General features: G+C 48.3%; 1 protein-coding gene across 1 annotated transcript in view; it reads left to right on the top strand.

Moving 5' to 3' along the window:
* The first annotated feature begins 611 nt into the window (after positions 1–611).
* xylt1 (xylosyltransferase I) overlaps positions 612–18135 on the top strand; it is an 85852-nt gene continuing 68328 nt past the window's right edge. Inside the window, exon 1 of the mRNA XM_039775914.1 lies at positions 612–2100. Within this exon, the coding sequence (XP_039631848.1) occupies positions 1834–2100 (267 nt within the window). The 5' untranslated portion in view covers positions 612–1833. The remainder of the gene's footprint in view (positions 2101–18135) is intronic.

Genomic DNA, 18135 nt, shown 5'->3' with positions numbered 1-18135 from the left:
CTGTGTCTTGTATTGACTCCCACTGCACGCCCAACCTACCTGAAAAGGGGTCTCTCTTGTAATTGCCTTTCTTGAGATTTCTTCCATTTTTTTTCCTTACAAGAGTATTTTTCTTGTCTTCTTAGAGAGTCTATGTGGTGGTGGGGGGGGGGGAATGTTAAAGCCCACTGCTGCACTCCTTGTGTGATTTTGGGGTATACAAAAAATAAATTGTATTTAGAAATGAGATACCCCTTTGCTGAGGGTAGGCACATTTCAAAGAAAGAGAACACAGTAAACAGAAGGAGCTGAATTGGTGGCAGCGGTGGGATAGCCCTATGCCAGGAATGACAGTATTTAAGGAGGAGTGACCTCATTACAACGAGCACACACATCCAGGAAGAGCTGATCCCAAAGCCAGCTGAAGCCTTCCCATGGTGCAGCAGGCTTTAACTCCTACAGTACAGCCGAGATCAGTTCCTTTATTGCCTGGTACTGAGTTTGTTCCTGCACTCTGGCTTCACTTGATTGGTTTTTCAGTAAATGTGCCCTGTGAAGGACTGGCATCTCCTCGAACGGTTGCTTCCTTCATTGGCTTTCAAATGAATGTGGCCTGTAAATGAATTGGCATTGATTGGGTTTGTCAGTGAGGTTTGTCTGCCCATGGAGGACTGGCATCTCATCCACAGCTGATGCCTTAAGTGTGGCTGTGATGGGCTGGCATCCAGTCCAGGGTGGCTATAAAAGACTGGCATCCCATCCAGAGTTGGTTCCTTAATTTAGTTTGTGACTTAGTGTGGCTCAAATGGATTGGCATCCAGTCAAGGAAAGGAAAGAAGCCTTCCCATGGTGCAGCAGGCTTTAACTCCTACAGTACAGCTGAGATGGTATAATTAATTGTAAGAGGGGTCCAAACTGCAGCATCAGTGGGGGGTGCAGGATCATTCTTAGCTGAGCAGGGTGAATTTGTAGGGTGGAGACAGAGAAACAATTAAGGAGTGAACTTGTTGCGCTATGTCATGGTACCCGTACACTTAAAAAAAAAAGACCCCTTTTCCATAGCAGCTTACAGCAAGACCACCTTAAGTCAAAAGCAGGGTCTGCAGTTTCACCAAACTAATTCAAGAGGGACCTGAGCGATGGCGGGCGTGACACAGATCTGTTATTTTGGTGTTAGCAGTGGGATTGCCTTTTATCGGAGGAGAGTGAATTGAAGTCGGGGTGTCAGTAACAGCGTTCGAGGGGGCCACCTTTTAAATCGAGCCGTACAGAAATGCGACAGCCTTGAAGTAGAAGCGCTTGTGGCTTACCGTCCTGCGGGCTCCTTCCTTTAGCTCAGCCGACTAAACCTCTTTTCGTTTTTCGTTTTTTGTTTGTTTGTTTGTTTGTTTGTTTGTTTGGCGGCACGACTGGGCTGTCATAGGCTCGAGTTCTAGAAGGGTGTGGCCGTGCTGACGAGACACCGAGCTGTTACAGAATCGTGAAGACCGATGCATTTGTTTCGTTTCGTTTTTGTCCTCCGCCCCGTTAATGTTCCCCTCCGTTTTATTCCTGCTCCATTCTTCTTCTTATTCTTTAGTCTTACTCATCGCCTATCCCGACTCGAACCTTTCGCAGTGTCTTCTGGTGGCATCATCTTCTGTGGTCCTTGAGTATGACGACGGTAATGGTTTGTCACCACAGGAGGGCGCCTGTGCTCCAGCGCAGTGCACAGACTCGTCGCGCTAGCTCGCTCTCTCTCTCTCTCGCGCGCGCGTTCCCTCTCTCTCTCTCTCTCTCTCTCTCTTCCTTCAGATCAGCGCTCGCCTGCAGCCTCAAAGCCCGGCGCAGCGCCCAGCCCGGCTCACTCTGAAGATGGTCGGCGGTCCCTGCGCTCGCCGGCTGGCTCGCCGCTCCCGGTCCGCCCTCATCGCGGCACTCACCGTGTTGCTACTGCAGACGCTCATCGTGTGGAACTTCAGCAGCCTCGACTCGGGGGAGAGCCGGGACAGCGGCTCCAGCAACCAGGAGAAGCGAGACCGAGTCCGACTACGCGGCGGGCAGAGAGCCGCCACCAACAGCGCCGGCGAGCAGCCACCTTCACTGAGGAGAGGAGCCGCGCTTCACAAGGAGCAGCAGCCGGTAAGACTGCGGAGCGGCGAGTCGTGCGCTCGTCCCTGCGGGGCTCCGGCTCGGTTGTGCGCGTGTGCGATTCTGCGTGGCTGATTTCTGTGAGTGAGTGAGAGTGTGTGTGGAGTTTAGTCGCCGCCGCGGGGCTGTGCGCCGAGCGTTCACAAATGCGGTGCTGGGAAGTGATCGGGGTCACCTCGGCGGTCAGCGGCGGAGGGCTGTGCGTGGCGCGTGGAGTCGAATCGACAGGTCACGGGCGTTCTGCTGCTGGAGGTGAACGCATCCTCAGTGTGGAGTTGAGGGCAGCCGCTCGTCTTCTCTCTCTCCTTCTCTCTCTCTCTCCCTCTCTGTCTGAATGATGACATTGCTGCAGCCGTGGGATTCTCCGAGCCGCTAAACGCGCTTCTGTGTGTGCGAAACATCAGCGGGAGCCGCCGCGGTGACAGCGGAGGGGGGACGCCAGCGGTGTCCTCCTCCTCCTCCTCTTCCTAGCTCCTCTTCCTTATTCGAGATGAAATGTCGAGATAAACTACGACACTCCGAGACGGCGAGTAAAGACTTGGAGCTGAACGTCTGATTCCGTGGATCCCGGCGCGGATCTAAACGGCAGCTCCCGTGGGGCGTCATGTTCCGTCGAATGTCACGCGTGTGCTCCACTGCCTGCAATCATGTACCCCTAAAGATAAACAATTACCGAGACGCTTAGTGCATATTGATCGAGCCGCGTTAGCCTCTCCAGCTGCGAACTTCGATCTTCTGCAGATCGCGCCCGCTTATTAGAAAACAAAAGCAATTTGCACACCGGGGCAGGTCGGTGTTGTCTTAACAGCTGGAAAATTGTTTATTAGTTAGGCTAGTTCGGATTTCTTTTTTCTTTTTTTTTTGGATTGGTGCCCTCAGCACCTCGTTGTCCCCAGCTGGCCTTCTTCTCTCCTCCCGCGTAGCTTCCTTCACAAATGCCTCCTCTTCCTCCTCCTCTGTCCTCCGTGCGCTGATCAGGACTGCCAGGCGCTGCACCTTCGCACTTTTCTAATGTCATTATTAGAAGACGGCGCTCCACGCGTCAAACGTCCACGGATTCTGAAACTGCTGGTTAAGCGATGCCAAGTCACAGTCGCACACAAAGACCATCAGCCTCGTTTGTGCCCCCCTTGGCATGAACACTGGGAGAACATGCAGACTGCACAGACGGGGCGCCCTGAATGGAAATGGTGGAAGCGCTGGAGTCTTACATTCATTGTGAGTGGGTTGTTGGCACGCTGTGGGGGTTCAAAAGCCACCCTTGTGTGGCACACTGTGCGTGTGCCAGGCAATAGCATATGAAAAGGCACTGTCTACCCGCAACCCTAAACGGATGAGCAAAGGTAGTAATAGATGGTGCTGTGACAGTATGGGAGCGCACATCGTGAAAGGCGCTATATACAATCTCCCCTTGCGGTCAACACGTATGTGTGGCCTACTCACTGACAAGGGCAGCGAGTTCACTGCTGCTTGGCTAAGTGCTGCCACCCAACCCATCGTCCCATTCACTTCTTCAGTTCTGATGATGGGTCTGCGATTTGGTTCTTTTGTGGAAGCTTCTTTGGATTGAAATGCCAGTCGAGTGAACAGGCAGTTTTAGAGAAATAACACCCTTAGTCAGGTGCGGTGGCATTTGCTCATTTGCACCCAGCTCCTTGACTGGCACGGTGGACTGAAACAATTATGCGTCATTTGACATTAGCTTGTCTGTTGGATATTAAATTGCATGCAGCAGACAGGCGGTGTGACCGCAGACTTAAAAACAAAGCCACAAAGGCCATGCCAGGCTTACCTGGTAAACCCACAGGAGACAACTACCCTATTGGTGCACACATGACAAGTGGTACTGAGTTTGTTCCTGCACTCTGGCTTCACTTGATTGGTTTTTCAGTAAATGTGCCCTGTGAAGGACTGGCATCCCCTCGAACGGTTGCTTCCTTCATTGGCTTTCAAATGAATGTGGCCTGTAAATGGATTGGCATTGATTGGGTTTGTCAGTGAGGTTTGTCTGCCCATGGAGGACTGGCATCTCATCCACAGCTGATGCCTTAATTGGGTTTGTGAGTGTGTGGCTGTGATAGGCTGGCATCCAGTCCAGGGTGGCTATAAAAGACTGGCATCCCATCCAGAGTTGGTTCCTTAATTTAGTTTGTGACTTAATGTGGCTCAAATGGATTGGCATCCAGTCAAGGAAAGTTATAATGGATTGGCATCCCATCCAATGAGAATAAGTTTGGCCATGATGTATTGGCATCCAGTCCAGGAATGCTGTAATGGGTTGGCGTCCCATCCGGGGTGGGTTTCTTAATTGAGATTGTGAGTGTTACTGTGACAGATTGGCATTCTACCCAGAACTGGTTCCTTGATTAGGTTTTGATTAAATATTGCCTTTATTGGACTGGCATCTGGTCCAGGATGGATATAATACATTGGTGTCCAGTCCAGGGTTGGTTCCTTAATTGGTGTTGCTACTAAGTGTGTCTGAAATAGATTGGCGTTCAGCCCATGGTGGCTATGATGCATCGGCACCCTGTCCAGAGTTGGTTCCTTGATTGGGTTTTCATTGATTATTACCTTTAATAAATGGACTGGCATCCTGTCCAGAGTTGGTTCCTTAATTGGGTTTGTGAGTATGTGTGGACATGATAGGTTGGCATCCAGTCTAGGGTGGCTATGAAAGACTGGCACCCCATCCAGAGTTGGTTCCATAATTTCGTTTGTGTGGCTCTAATGGACTGGCGTCCAGTCTAGGAATGCTGTAATGGGTTGGCATCCCATCCAGGGGGGGTTTCTTCCCTGAGATTGTAACTGTTACTGTGATGGATTGGCGTCTCATCCAGAACTGGTTCTTTACTTGGGTTTGTGAGTAAGTGTGGCTCTGATGTATTGGCATCAAGTCCAGGGTGGATATAATGAACTGGTGCCCAGTCCCGGGCTGGTTCTTTAATTGGTTTCTCTATTAAGTGTGCCTACCTAATCTTAATTGGCATCCAGTTCAGTGTTGGTTCTTTGATGGGGTTTTGGATGAACGTTGCCTTTAGGAGACTGTCGGCCCGTCCAGGGTTGGTTCTTGAATTGGTTTTGCTATTGAGTGTTGCTGTAATAGCCTGCCATTCTCTCCAGGGTGGGTTCCTACCCAGGGGTAGACTGCAGCCCTCCGCCAGTGTGAATTCTGAACTATGGACATTCCCATGAATATCCAGTGCATTGGGTCTAAGGGCCTGCAGTAGGTGGGTGTGTCTAAGGTGGAAGGCTTCGCCATCACCACCCAAGCCTTCATGCCCGCTCTTAATCAGTGTATGTGCGTGCAGGAGCCAGTGTGAGGGACGTCTCCCATGCACATATAAGGCGAGGACTTTAGCGGAGTCACTGCAGGTGTCATTTTGGCTGGATGCTGGCACCTCACCCGATTTATACAAAGCTCAGAGGGGAATGACGCAGGAGTTGTACTCCCACAACCTGTACGCACGGATGTGCCCGTTCTGTGGACTGTCGCCCAGCTGGCATTTCACCATACAAAAGCCTCCTTTATTTAGCCCGCAGCTCTAATGCTTAGTGCCAGTGAGCAATCAAATTGTTACTGCTGCCGTGTGATTATTCCGGATGGCATTCACTTTGGCACCTGACAGGGAATGAGGGGGAGAGCCACCTGAAAGTGGAAATGAAATGGAATGCCAAAGAGTGTAATGGGCATATCAGCAGTCTGTGTTAGTTTCTATGACATATGTAGCAGTAGGAAAGGCGCTATATAACCTGGTGGGGGGCATTGAGGCTTAGAGACAAAGAGGCTGCTGCTCTCTAAGTGGTGCCCTGGGGCCTTAGAGACCTCCTTTAGCTGCACAGGCTGGTCTCTAATCCAAAAGATGCGGGTTCAAGTGCCACTGCTGCCATCTCTGGTGGGGCGGTTGTGCCATGCGGAATCCTCAGGGAAGACAAACGCTTAGGTGACTCCTTGGATTGTTCAGTAAGAAATTCACAGCTCCAGATGTTGGTGCCTTGCTATTGCTGCAAACACTGAAAGGCGCTATATGGAATACTGCATCATTTGTTTGCTGCTGTCCTTCAGTGCCACACTAAATGACATATCATATGGGGGTCACCGATGGCCATATTTATCACAAAGTATTAAAGCCTCCCTCGCGCCCCCAAGCCCCTTCTACCTCTCAGGGTGCTGTTTAGGACTTCAACCAGACGCACTAAGGAGGCCCGCCGCCCCCATAAATTAAAATGTGCCAGTTTAGCGCTCGTGCCTCACGTCATCTGATGGACTCCTGAAACGAAGGTGACGTGTTTCGGACCACCGCGCCACCACCACCACCACCTCACGGGGTTGCTGATATTCACCTTTAGCTGACAGGAGTGTGACTTGCGTTCCGTCCAGTGAGTCACGTGGCCCAGAGGGACGCTCCAGTTTTTTTATATTCTCCAAACCTGATGGGGGGGGGGTTGCTTTGTCTAAACTCTCTGCTTTCTTCCTCATTTGTTTGCTTTCCACAGATTTATGAAAGATTTCCTTTCACCCAACAGGTTCAACCACATGCCGAACGCCGCTTCATATTCCTCCCCGACCGGTATTTCAGATCAGATGAGCTCTCAAGTCAAACACAAATTCATTTTTTTTACTTAAAGTGTGGGAAGTAAAAACAGATAAGTTGATTGGCGGCAGTTGTGCAACATGCCAGGGTTGTTTGGTGTGCTGGCAGGTGGCCATGTCCCTATGGTTGTCCTTTTTCTGCAGTTTCTGTATTTCAGTGCCTACTTTTCTGTGTCAGACTTAACTGACGATCCTCTTGATGGTTCGCTCGTCGGCTCCAGTGACTCGTTTGTAAATTGGGGGGTGAGGGGATGCCGTGTCTCCTTTTGTGCCGCTGGTGTTTGACATTTGCAATGTGGCAGTGAGTCGTGTGAGCGAGCGAGCGAGCGAGCGGGACAGATGTTTGTAAATGGAGACCCCCCATACATCCCCCCCAATAGCTTTCCTCCAGATTTTGGGCCATGTGCTGATGGGCTTCACTTTGTGATCTGCTTTGGGATGTGGGCACACGACACTTTGCGACAGACGCCCCTACCCCGCCCCTCCCCCCTCCCCAATTCCAAAGCCCCTTCATCTCTCCTCGGTGATTCAGCACTGCAGCAGGGGTCCGCCGGAGAGCTCCGGCATTCCAGTGCGTGTGAATGATTCACTGGGGCTTCTCGTCTTCTGTTTTCCTTTCAAGTTCTGCCGCACGTGTTCAAGTTTAATGGGGGGCTGCGTGGTTTTCGTTTTCTTTGCTTCCCAACTGCATCCTGCCCATCCAGCTGGTGGGAAACGGCGTGTCTGGAATGCGTCTTCAAGCTCCGATAGCGCCATTGCTGCTCTCGACTCAAAGCCGCAGTATGTTATATAGCGCCTTTTATGCAGATGGCCGGAAAGATTCATCTTTAATTATTGGGTGGTAAGACCCGCAAGAAATTGGTTTCAGATTTTCAATTTAAGCCCATCTATCAATCTTTACCTTATGTAGCGCCTTTCATGGTTCAAAACCACAGCAAAGGGTTTTACATAACCAATCGTTTATCAGTATTCACTTTATAGCTGGCAGAAACTTTGACAATAAACGTCATCACAAAATACTTCAAGGGGACAACTAATCAGGGTCTCGATCATTCTAGATATAGTGCCTTTCGTGACAATAATACTTTAAAGGGGGCGACTCATCACATGTTTCACTTACTCTACAGATGTCGTTAAAAACCTTTACAAAGTGGTGTACACCATCAGTATCAGTCCATCTCTGTATTAAAGCAAAGCACGTCGTTACCTCGGTAAGCGCAGAATTCCGTCTTTATTTTTATAGTGCCTTTCATTAAAAAAAAAAACCGTTATATCACTATACATACATTTTACAGTTTATAGGAACCCCTCCAGTAAACCCCACTGCAAAGCACTTCACACAAACGGTTAACATCAGCAGCTAAAAATGGTAATGTAGTTTTTATAGCGCCTTTCATTGCAAAAAAAAAAAAAAACTACAAAGTGCTTCGTGTAACCGGAAGTAAATCAACGCCCGTCAACCTTTCCGTTTCCGTTTATGGCGACCTGAACAGTAAATTCCATCACAACGTGCCTAACATGGCGCTTATCACCGATACCAGGCGATCGAGATATAGCGCCTTTCATTTTATAAAACACCACTGACCTTCATAACAACACCAGCGCTAAATGCAGTCACCGGGCACTACACGCAGCCAATCAGGTGCGGGACTTGATATAGCGCCTTTCAGGCTGAGGACCATTGGAAAGCCCCCCATTTAACTAGCTGTGGAGCGTTACCAGGTTTTATGTTAAAAGCCCATTGTGGACCACTTAAACAATGACTCTTTATTTGATATAGCGCCTTTCGAGGTGAAAACTGTTAGGGAGTTTTATTTCTACTGTTGTTACTTTACCGCTGCTTCAGTGCTTCGTTGTCTCTTATTAATGCTGTGTGTGGCCGCATTGGGTTTAAGAAAGGTGCTATATACAATAGATTATTATTATTCTTATTCTTATTATTAATTTACTGCTTATAGCAGCGCGGTGAAGCGCTTTAGATCCGCAGTCGCTTGCCAGTCCTCATGGTATCCTTTCACAACGCACTTCATCCCAGGTGTCAATCAGTCTCTATATAGCGCCTTTCATGGTTAAACTCCTTCACCAGACGCTACATAATTGTATCGTTCAGCCGTTATTTCAACTTGGACGGTGAACGCTATCTAATGTGCTCACACAATCACCCCACATGAGCGGTTAAACATGGCAACCATCTAGTCTTTATTCTGATATAGCGCCTTTCATGGCAAAAAAATAAAAAGTCATTAAAAAACATTTTATTTAGCAAGATCGGTCAATGATTTTTTTTTGATGGTAAAACCCATCATGTGACATTTCACAGAACCGATTCAACATGTAAATCAATCACTCTTATTTTTATATAGCGCCTTTCAGGATTACAAATCCCTGAAATGTACTTTCTACAGTATATCCAATTGAATATCCATCTTTATTTCTCTTTTAATTAATCATTTATTTTAAACCTTGTAGTGCTTGCGATGATAAAATCCGTTGACTTGACCAACTAAGCGCAGAAATTATTTAGTCCTTATACAGCGCCATTGATCATTAAAAATAAAATAACGCTTTACATAGCCAGTCACAAATCATTAGCAGCCTTTAGTTGATACTTTCATGTCATTTTACTTTCACGGCCATCACAAAACACTTCAAGTGGCCCATTAAACGGAGAACGTGACTTTCCCATATAGCGCCTTGCATGGTAAAACGATTCTCAAGTGCTTCCCAATTTATTCCTCCATGTCGGCTTTTCTGTTGCGCTTTAGAGCTGCTTGGATGATCAACGCCATCGCACAAAGCATTTTACGTGGACCAGTACACACGCACTCACACACACGCGCGCACGCACGCACGCACCGCCCGCTTTCTGCTCCCCTTGGCCCAGTTCCTGGCAGACGCAGTTTCCGAGCTCACGGAATGTTCCGGTTCTTCCCATTTTCCTTATTTTAAAATGTCTGAGGTTACTCGGGTTGATCGACTCACTCGGGAGGGGAGGATTTGAACTGGAAATATTGAGGGTCACGGCAAACACCATAAGAGGTTTCACCGTGGGGCTTTGCGCTATATAGCGCCTTACATGGAAGATGCCCGCTTTCATATGGGTATCATTATTCAAACTGGAGACAACACCCCAAAGTGCCTCACAGGAACAAACAAACAAACAGCAGCAGCCTTTAGTTGTATGACACCATGAAGGGCAAACTGAACGCGGAGCAGACTTTATCTTACATTGCATTTGTGAGAATAATCCATGTTATTTATAGGGCGCCTTTCCTGTGCTTAATGTGCCAAAGTGCCAATCTTTACATGTACTGGGGGCAGAGCCTATCCTGGCAGCAGTGGGCAAAAGGTACAACATTCACAGACACGCCAATGAATGACAGCCACACATTTTTGGGGACAAGAGAGTAAAACCAGCACAGACACGGGTGCCACGAGCAGATCCCACGGAGACAATTGGCAGACATGGGGACCGCCACAGGATTCTCAATCTGCATGGCAGCAACACTAATTCTGGTGCCCCCGTGTCACTCCGTGTGGAAGCATTGCCGTTTTCATGTGTACAGCTGATACTCCGGGTCACTCAGGGAGTCAGCGGTGGGATTGAACTGGCAGCCTTGTAAGTTAAACCCCAATGCCTTAGAAAATGTGCCACCTTGATGAACATCAGCCCATGGCATTTTATATGTATAGTGTAATACACATTTGATCAGTCTCTATATAGTGCCTTTCACTCACTTCTAATGCAGAGGTTTTATATAGCGCCTTTCGCACTAAATGCCACCTCTAATTTATGTCCTGTCACAGTCGCTAGTCATACAGAAGCCATATATAGTGCCTTTCATGCTAAATGCCACCCTACCTTTCTTAGCTCAGACAGTCACTTGTCACACAGAGGTCATATATAGTGTCATTTACAGCACTACAGCAGTGAAGGTAGATTGTGTTTTTAGTAGTGGAGCTTCTAGGATGTCATCCTGGGGTGGGCATTTTGAGATGTAGGCAGGGAACTAAATGCCCAAGTAAGCCCCTGGTACTGTTTGTTTTGCATACATGCCAGCTTTTCTTGGTCAATGCAGTGGGGGCTCCCATCAACATTCGGTAGCAAAAACTGGGGGTTGTTCTACCACAATTGGAAGATGGCAGACCAGAAAGTTCAAGCCCTGGCATCTGGAGCTGAACATTCAGAATGTAGTGTGGAGAAGGCAAAGGGATCAAAAACCAGACAACTTCACAGATGGGGGGCCGGGGGGGTGATGAAAGTCCAAACACATAAAGTCCAAAATCAAAGGCAATGGAAACTCACAAATTCCAGAAATGTTGACATCACCGCCATCTTAACTCCTGGGAGATGCCATGTCGTCACATGGCACACTTTTGGTGGTCAAAAAAAAAAACCACACACACAAAATGAGGACACTTGTGATTAAAATCAGGAAGAAAATGATGTCAGAACAATGGCAATCCCAAATAATAATCAAATACACCTCTGAAAATGACGCCAGAGGCCATTCATGGATTCCCAGCTATTTGTCCCCCACCTCAGAAATATTTTGGTCTGATGCTTGGGAATGCCACTTTCCATGAAAGGCGCTATATTTAAACTAGAGCATGAATGGCATCTATAGTGGGCATCCTGGGTGCAGCAATCAGAACACTCTGTGTTCACCATAAGGCCTCGGTGTACAACAGTGTGTGTGTGTGTTTGCACAAATGATCCCCCAAACTCAGGGGTCCACTGCTGAGGAGACCACCAACAGCTCACCTGAAAGCCTGGGGCATCTCTCACATTCTCATTGTATTTATTTATTTATTTATTTATTAAATGATGGTGGTCTTCTGGCTACATCCTCAGCTTTTCCGCAATTTCCAATCTCTCACCAGAACCAACGGCACAATGGGATCCTAGCGACGCGTGTGACGCGGCCAACCGTCCTGCAGGAAAAGTAGCCAGAGCCATACAAGGCTGGCATCCATGCTGGGCAACATGGCACACCTCAAGACACTGGGATTGGCCATTGTCTGGCTGGTGAGATCAAAGGGACACGTGGATTTGAAGCCATCCTGTGCCACAAGATGTCCCAAGGTCCTGTTGGAGCCCCCCCAAAAAAAATAAATAAATAAAACTGGCAGCCCACCCTCGTCTCCTTTCAGTCACTCATCGGGTCCACTCCATCTTCAAGCGCCTGATGCATTTCATCTCTTCTTTGTTGGGCCGGGGGGCTTGACTGCAGCGGGGGGCTTGACTGTGCAGTAAGGTGATTCATGTCACTCTTGTACGCACGCCTGCACACACACACACGTGCGCACTCCTTGGTGAGTGGTCAGGGCACCCTGCTGTGCATTCTAAAGTGCTGCCCATATCACACTGGCGTTATTAGCCATACCGTGCATGCCGGGGGGTTTTATAATTGGGGGATTTGAAATGCACATTTGCATGGCCAGCTGCCTGAGGTCCCAACAGACAGTTCTCTGTGAACCTTGATAGAAATGCCCACTGCCACACATCATGGCGCTTTGGCAATGCGCTATATAAATGAGCGCCTTCAGCTCTTGAGGGCACGGCTTGCTTTGTGTGAAAGGCGCCATAATAAATCCAATACCTCCGCTGTGACTCTAGAGGCAAATTGTGAGCCTCCGTGGAAGCACTGGTGCCAATAACGGTTACACACAGAAGACCCCCTGATGGCTGCTGCCCACTGCTTGTTTTCTGTCTCCCAGACTGAGTGAGTGGCTCAGTTTGTTCACAAGGAAGTGCTGTGTTTCTAAAGAGAAGAAAAAATAATAAAATTAAAAAGTAGCGCCTCCTGCTTGTGGCTCTCACAAGCCCACCTCTGTACCCTTCAATAGGGGTCTGTTCTAGGGCTGCATGTGTTCATCGGTCCTGCAACAGCACTGGCATTGTGAGGATTGTGAGTGGGTGCCAAGTGACACAGCCCACACTAAACATTTCCTCTTGTGTACACTGGACCCCCAAAAAAAACAGAACCACACATTTAATTAGGGCACAGAAATTCACTCTGGGGTATCAATTGAGTTGGGGGGTTATGAGGGGGTGGGGGGGCTAGTTGTTTGCTCCTATGTGTGTCTTTCTCGTCAGCTCTCAGATGTTTCTATGTATCTAAATGGGGAGGTGTGTGTGTTGGGGGGTTGACATTTTGGAGCGATGTGTGCAAGTGAGGCAATAAAGCGGGGAGGCTTATCTGAAAGCCTCGGCTAATTAACTGCGCTCGCTCCCTCTCTTCTGCTTCCCACCATTTTTTTTATTTCAAGATAATGAAATATCAGGGTTCAGATTACTGGACCGTTGCTACTTCTTTGTAGCGATTGGCATGGTGTGTTTGTGGGGGCGCAGCAGGCATCCGCTGGCACATAAGCGTGCTGAGCAGCTCATCATGTTGGTAGTTTCTTTATTGGGGGGGTGGCAACTGTGGCAGGTGTTCCTTTGATTCCAGCTTGCAGACCTCTACCTCAATCCTCCTGTTAATAAGTTGAAGTATAATACACCCTCGGCCCCGTATTGTGGGTAAATGTGGACTGTTGTACCCCCATACCACCCTCAGCCCTATTACACATAGAAATTACCGAAGTCGGGGTTAACATCCTGCCAAGCCCACCCCAACCCCGACCCCGTGCCTAGGCTTTATTTAGTGCCAGCCTTCTCTTTAACTCTCGTCAGGTTGCGAACCCCACTGGCGCCCATCTGTGAACGCGCACAGAAGCCGCTTTGGAGGGCAAAATACTCAGAGTTTGGAGTGCCATTGTCAAAGGACCAGGGTTCAACAGCGGAATCCACACACCCCCTCTCACTTGAACCCCCACCCCAGCACCCTAAAAGCACCCAGCCCCACCTCCGAGCAGCCACCCTCACCGGCTGAAGTTGCGCCGCGAGGGAAACGCTAATTAGCCGAGCAAACTTTGATCACTGGAGCCTCGCGTGTCTCCAGAGGCGCGTATACGCTCGGGACCCCGCGCCGCTTCCCACACATTTCACGTTTCACTTCCAAAAAATCAGAAAGGCGCCCAGGCGGCCTCCCGTGAGTCTCAGGAGAACGTGCACACCCCACCAACTGATGCGGTCCTACACGTAAATAGAGTCGAGGAGCTGGGATTTGTGGTGGACATCCATGGGTTTTCGTGCGCGACTTATGGGTTTATACAATGTAAGAGTCCAGCGTTTTGAGCCTATAAGTTCGTAGGCCAATATAACGGACTTTCACTCGGGGCTGATCATATAATGGGCAGCGAAATCGGGGGCTGCCTCTACAATACACTTCTGAAGATGTAGATGTAAATGATAGGAGGGCTTGGCACAAAAGTTCGGGAGCTTGAGCTCATGAGACCACTTCATTGCTGCGCACGGAGTCAGGAGTCCACGTCTTTGTCAGAGGGGCTTTTCTGTTCTTTTCTTTTCGATTTGGAACAACGCCTGTAACTCTCACACACGCTCACAGTTTCAATCTGCTGCCACTCACTACCCTCTCACTCTACGGGCACTTAAATGGCTCTGACCTTTCACTCCACTCATACGTGCTACACTCGCTTTACACTCTCAGTCACTCCAGACATCCACCCACGTGATCGCCTTCACTGTCGACATGTATGTTCACTGCCTTGTCACGCCAGTCACACACACACGTGTGTATATACTGTATATAGTATATAATATCATGATGAGCACACAATCACACTATTTAAGCTTTCAGTTTTGTTTGCTAAATATTTTGTTAACAAGGCGAGTGTCACGTGTCGTTTAAGTTTACTCAGAGGTTTGTACAGGCAGGACATCCAAGGACAAAGGCTGATTTATACTTGGGGCGCGAAAATGACGTCAGACGTGGAGTCACGCCTCAACCACCACCCCCAATACCATGGAAAACCCCGCAGCAAATGCGCGCTCAATTTTCGTGATGCGATGTGATACCAACGCTTATTTGAATATCCGAAGTGGTGAATTTCGAGGAGAGCCTGGTTACACAGTTATATAGTGCCGTTCACACATACATATACAGTATATATATATAAATATATACCAATTATATAGTGCCTTTCACACATACATATACAGTATATATATATATATATATATATATATATATAGTATATATAGCATCTTTCACATATATACTGTAATCAGATATATAGTGTCTTTCATACCTGTCTGTCTGGGTGTCAGAATAATTAACTAAGGGATCATGTCATCAGAGTACATGACAGACATTCCAAGATAAGTGAAGTGCATCCGCTCATCATGTAGGACTACCAGGCTATCCATACGTCGGTCGAACAGGCAGCCCCCAAACATAAACGTGTCTTGGTCACAGACCGCGTGCGCGCGCTTTGCGTTGCTGCTTCAATGTGTTGAAGTAGAAACAAGCCCTAAGACGCGGGCACGCGGACGCGCAGGCACGAGCGCCCAACTTTGTGGTCGTTTCAGTCACTCGGACCGACTGCTTGAGGGTCTGCTTTGCTGACAAGGATGACAATTTCACACTTAAAAAAGAGAAAGATACTCAGTACGAAATACAGCATTAATGGTAAACTAATCCGTAGTTTATGTGGCATAGAATGTTTCTCTGTTTAAAAGCTCGGTGACCTGCAACAAAGAGTTCCAAGTCACCTAGTAAGATAAATCGTCATATTAGTTGATTATTAGTTGTAGCCTTAAAAATAATTATAAAAAAAGGCTTAGGAAAAAACAACCATTGGAGATTGATTTTAGTATATAGTGCAGACCACTCCTTAAACTCCACGTATGCTTACTTACCACCTCCAAGCGCCACCAATCCATTCAAATACACACGCACACTACCTTTGACGTGACACTCGCAGCCCCCCTCACTCTATATACTGTACAAACTGGACTTCTCTCCGTCGCTCCATGCGCACAGCTCTCTTCAGACGCACTTGCTCCGCTGTCCCCTTACACCCACCCTTCGCAGATCCACTCGCTGCCTTCCCATAACCCCACGTTACCGTTTCACTCCAATACACACTCTCGCTGTCTCCTCAATCCACCCAGTCACAGGCGATCCCGTCGAAGTTCACCCACCCACCCTCATCCTGCCCCCTCAGGAATCGCCCATTCAGACGAGCTCGCGCACGCGCTCGAAATAACCCGTCTCTCCCGCTCACGTCATTAGTGTATTTCTACAGGACCTCTTTTGGAGAAAAGCGTCTGCTAAGCAAATAAATAAAAATAAATGGAACGTCAACGTTTTATTGTTCTGTTTTTTGGCGCTTGAAACTAAGTTGCTCAGTCATCCATGGCGTCATTAGCCGCTTTGACCCTGAACGTCCTGCACGAGGTGACGAGTGACACTTGGATGCGGGACAGGTGCGCTCCGATTTGCCCTCACGTGCCCAGCATTCCGATGGCTCGCCGCTATCCGACTTTATCGCTGAGCATCAAACGCAGGCACCGTCAGCACAATCTGCTGCAGGCGGGGGAGAGTGGGGGGTTGGGGGGTAAGGGTTTGCTTGGCATCACCTGCTTAAGTGCTGCGTAGGTCACCTTCGGGTCCGCTTTGGTCGGCTCGCTTGTCTGTCACGATGTACTTTTTTACCAAGTGCTTATTTATTTATTTAATTAATTCATTAATTATGCATTTATTTATTTTACTGTAAGCATTGCGCCTTGAGAGTTGGACAGGCGATCTGGTCAAGGCAGACAGACGGATCTCCCGATTGGTCACAATGTCGGACTTTTGCGCGCCAGAAGGCACATGCGCAGTAAAGAGCCCAACTTACAAATCAGCGCGTTTTATAACAAAACTCGAGCATCGCCAGGTGACAATTAGTGCGGCATTTAGGGCGACCAGCCTCAAATGTGAAACTCACTATATTAATAACAGACTTCTCGTAATTTATAGGGCACCGCTGTATATATGCCATCTATGGATCGACTCCTGACACGAAACTCTTGCTGGAGCGTTTGCATTGAGAAGGCTTTGTTGTGTCCCCGTGGCCTGATGTCCACTCTGACAGAAGCCATTTATTCCCAGAACGTGTCCACCCACTTCCTGTCATGTGTTTACTGGCCGTGAAAGTCGCTATATAAGCCAAATAGTGTGCTTGATATGAAAAGTTTGTAGTTGCGTTTGCCGTGAAAGTTGCTACACAAATGGAGGAGCGACTACAGAGGGCGCCATACAAGTCACAGGCTGTAAGGGGAAAGACTGTGGCTGCGCAAGGCGCTATATTACACCTGATGGTACTTTAGCTTAAGGGTACAATGGAGGGCAGATTGCTTGATTGACTGCATTGGAGTTGGAAGGCAGGTAAAGGCAGAGAGCGAGAGGCACTTGACAGTGGAAAGGAGGCCACGCCGCTCCATAAAGCGCCTTACATTTACAAGACAACGGACGCACCTGAGGCCGGGCTACAGACCACCTGACTGGGGGCGGGGTCTTCGTCGGGGCGGGCAATACTTGACTGACATCGGACTTTCCAATTATGGGCAAAATTTTAAATAATAAAACATATTTTGGAAAAACAATGGAATGGGAATGCGGAAGGATCGTGTCGCAATGGAGGAGACGCGAGGTTCTCCTCCTTCTCCTGAAGAAAATGAAGAGGTTTCATCCATTTTAAGACCATATCATAACACCGTGAAATATGAGAAAGGCGCTAAATACCGAAAAAGTATTATTATTATTATTATTGTTCACGTTCCCCGTAAAGCTGTGGGCAAACGGAAGCCCCCACTTAGACAAGCCAGACAACTCCAGGCGTTCCAAAACCCGAGAAGTTTCTGGAAGGGGGTAGAGACCACCCCGGACTTGTGTCATGGAGGGCTGCTGCAATGAGAAAAAGCGTACCTGGTGAAGTAGTCTGGGTGGGCTCCTTCAGCTTTTGCCCACTTTGTTTCACCTCCAGCCATCGTTCAGACAGTTCTTTTTATCTTCACGGCAGTGATGTGTTTTGACTGACAGACGTAAAAGTAAAAGTCACAGACTATCTATCTATCAATCTGTCTATCTATCAAGTCGATCACGTTTGGTTGGAATTTCTCTGAAAATGTTGGTGAATTCCCACGATGTGAGCCCGCGGCACACCAATTACACTTAACACTTGACGGCTTCTTAAAGGACGATTGTTGTATTGAGTGCCAGGAATGTCCCCGTATGAAGTAAATTCCGCTTGCCGGCCAATGAAATCAAAGAGCAATCGGGAGCCACGTTGGCAGTGCAAGGCGCTACATTATGAGAGTCGACTGTAATGGCACAGCAGAAACGTGTTCTGCAAGAAAAGGGACAATTAGTGGCGCCACTGGCCATGAAGACTTTTCTATGTAAGGCGCTATATCAAGACATGTGACAAAGGTGGAGGACGACGTTTTATAGGACCAAGAAGGAGGAACATCCAACCCGTTATATCCTAACTAGAGGGTCACGGGGGTCTGCTGGAGCCAATCCCAGCCAACACAGGGT

The sequence above is a fragment of the Polypterus senegalus genome, chromosome 13 (assembly GCF_016835505.1).
Source record: "Polypterus senegalus isolate Bchr_013 chromosome 13, ASM1683550v1, whole genome shotgun sequence".
Lineage (NCBI taxonomy): Eukaryota > Metazoa > Chordata > Cladistia > Polypteriformes > Polypteridae > Polypterus > Polypterus senegalus.
The sequence above is the reverse complement of the archived record's forward strand: the minus strand, read 5'-3'. Positions and strand labels throughout refer to the sequence as shown.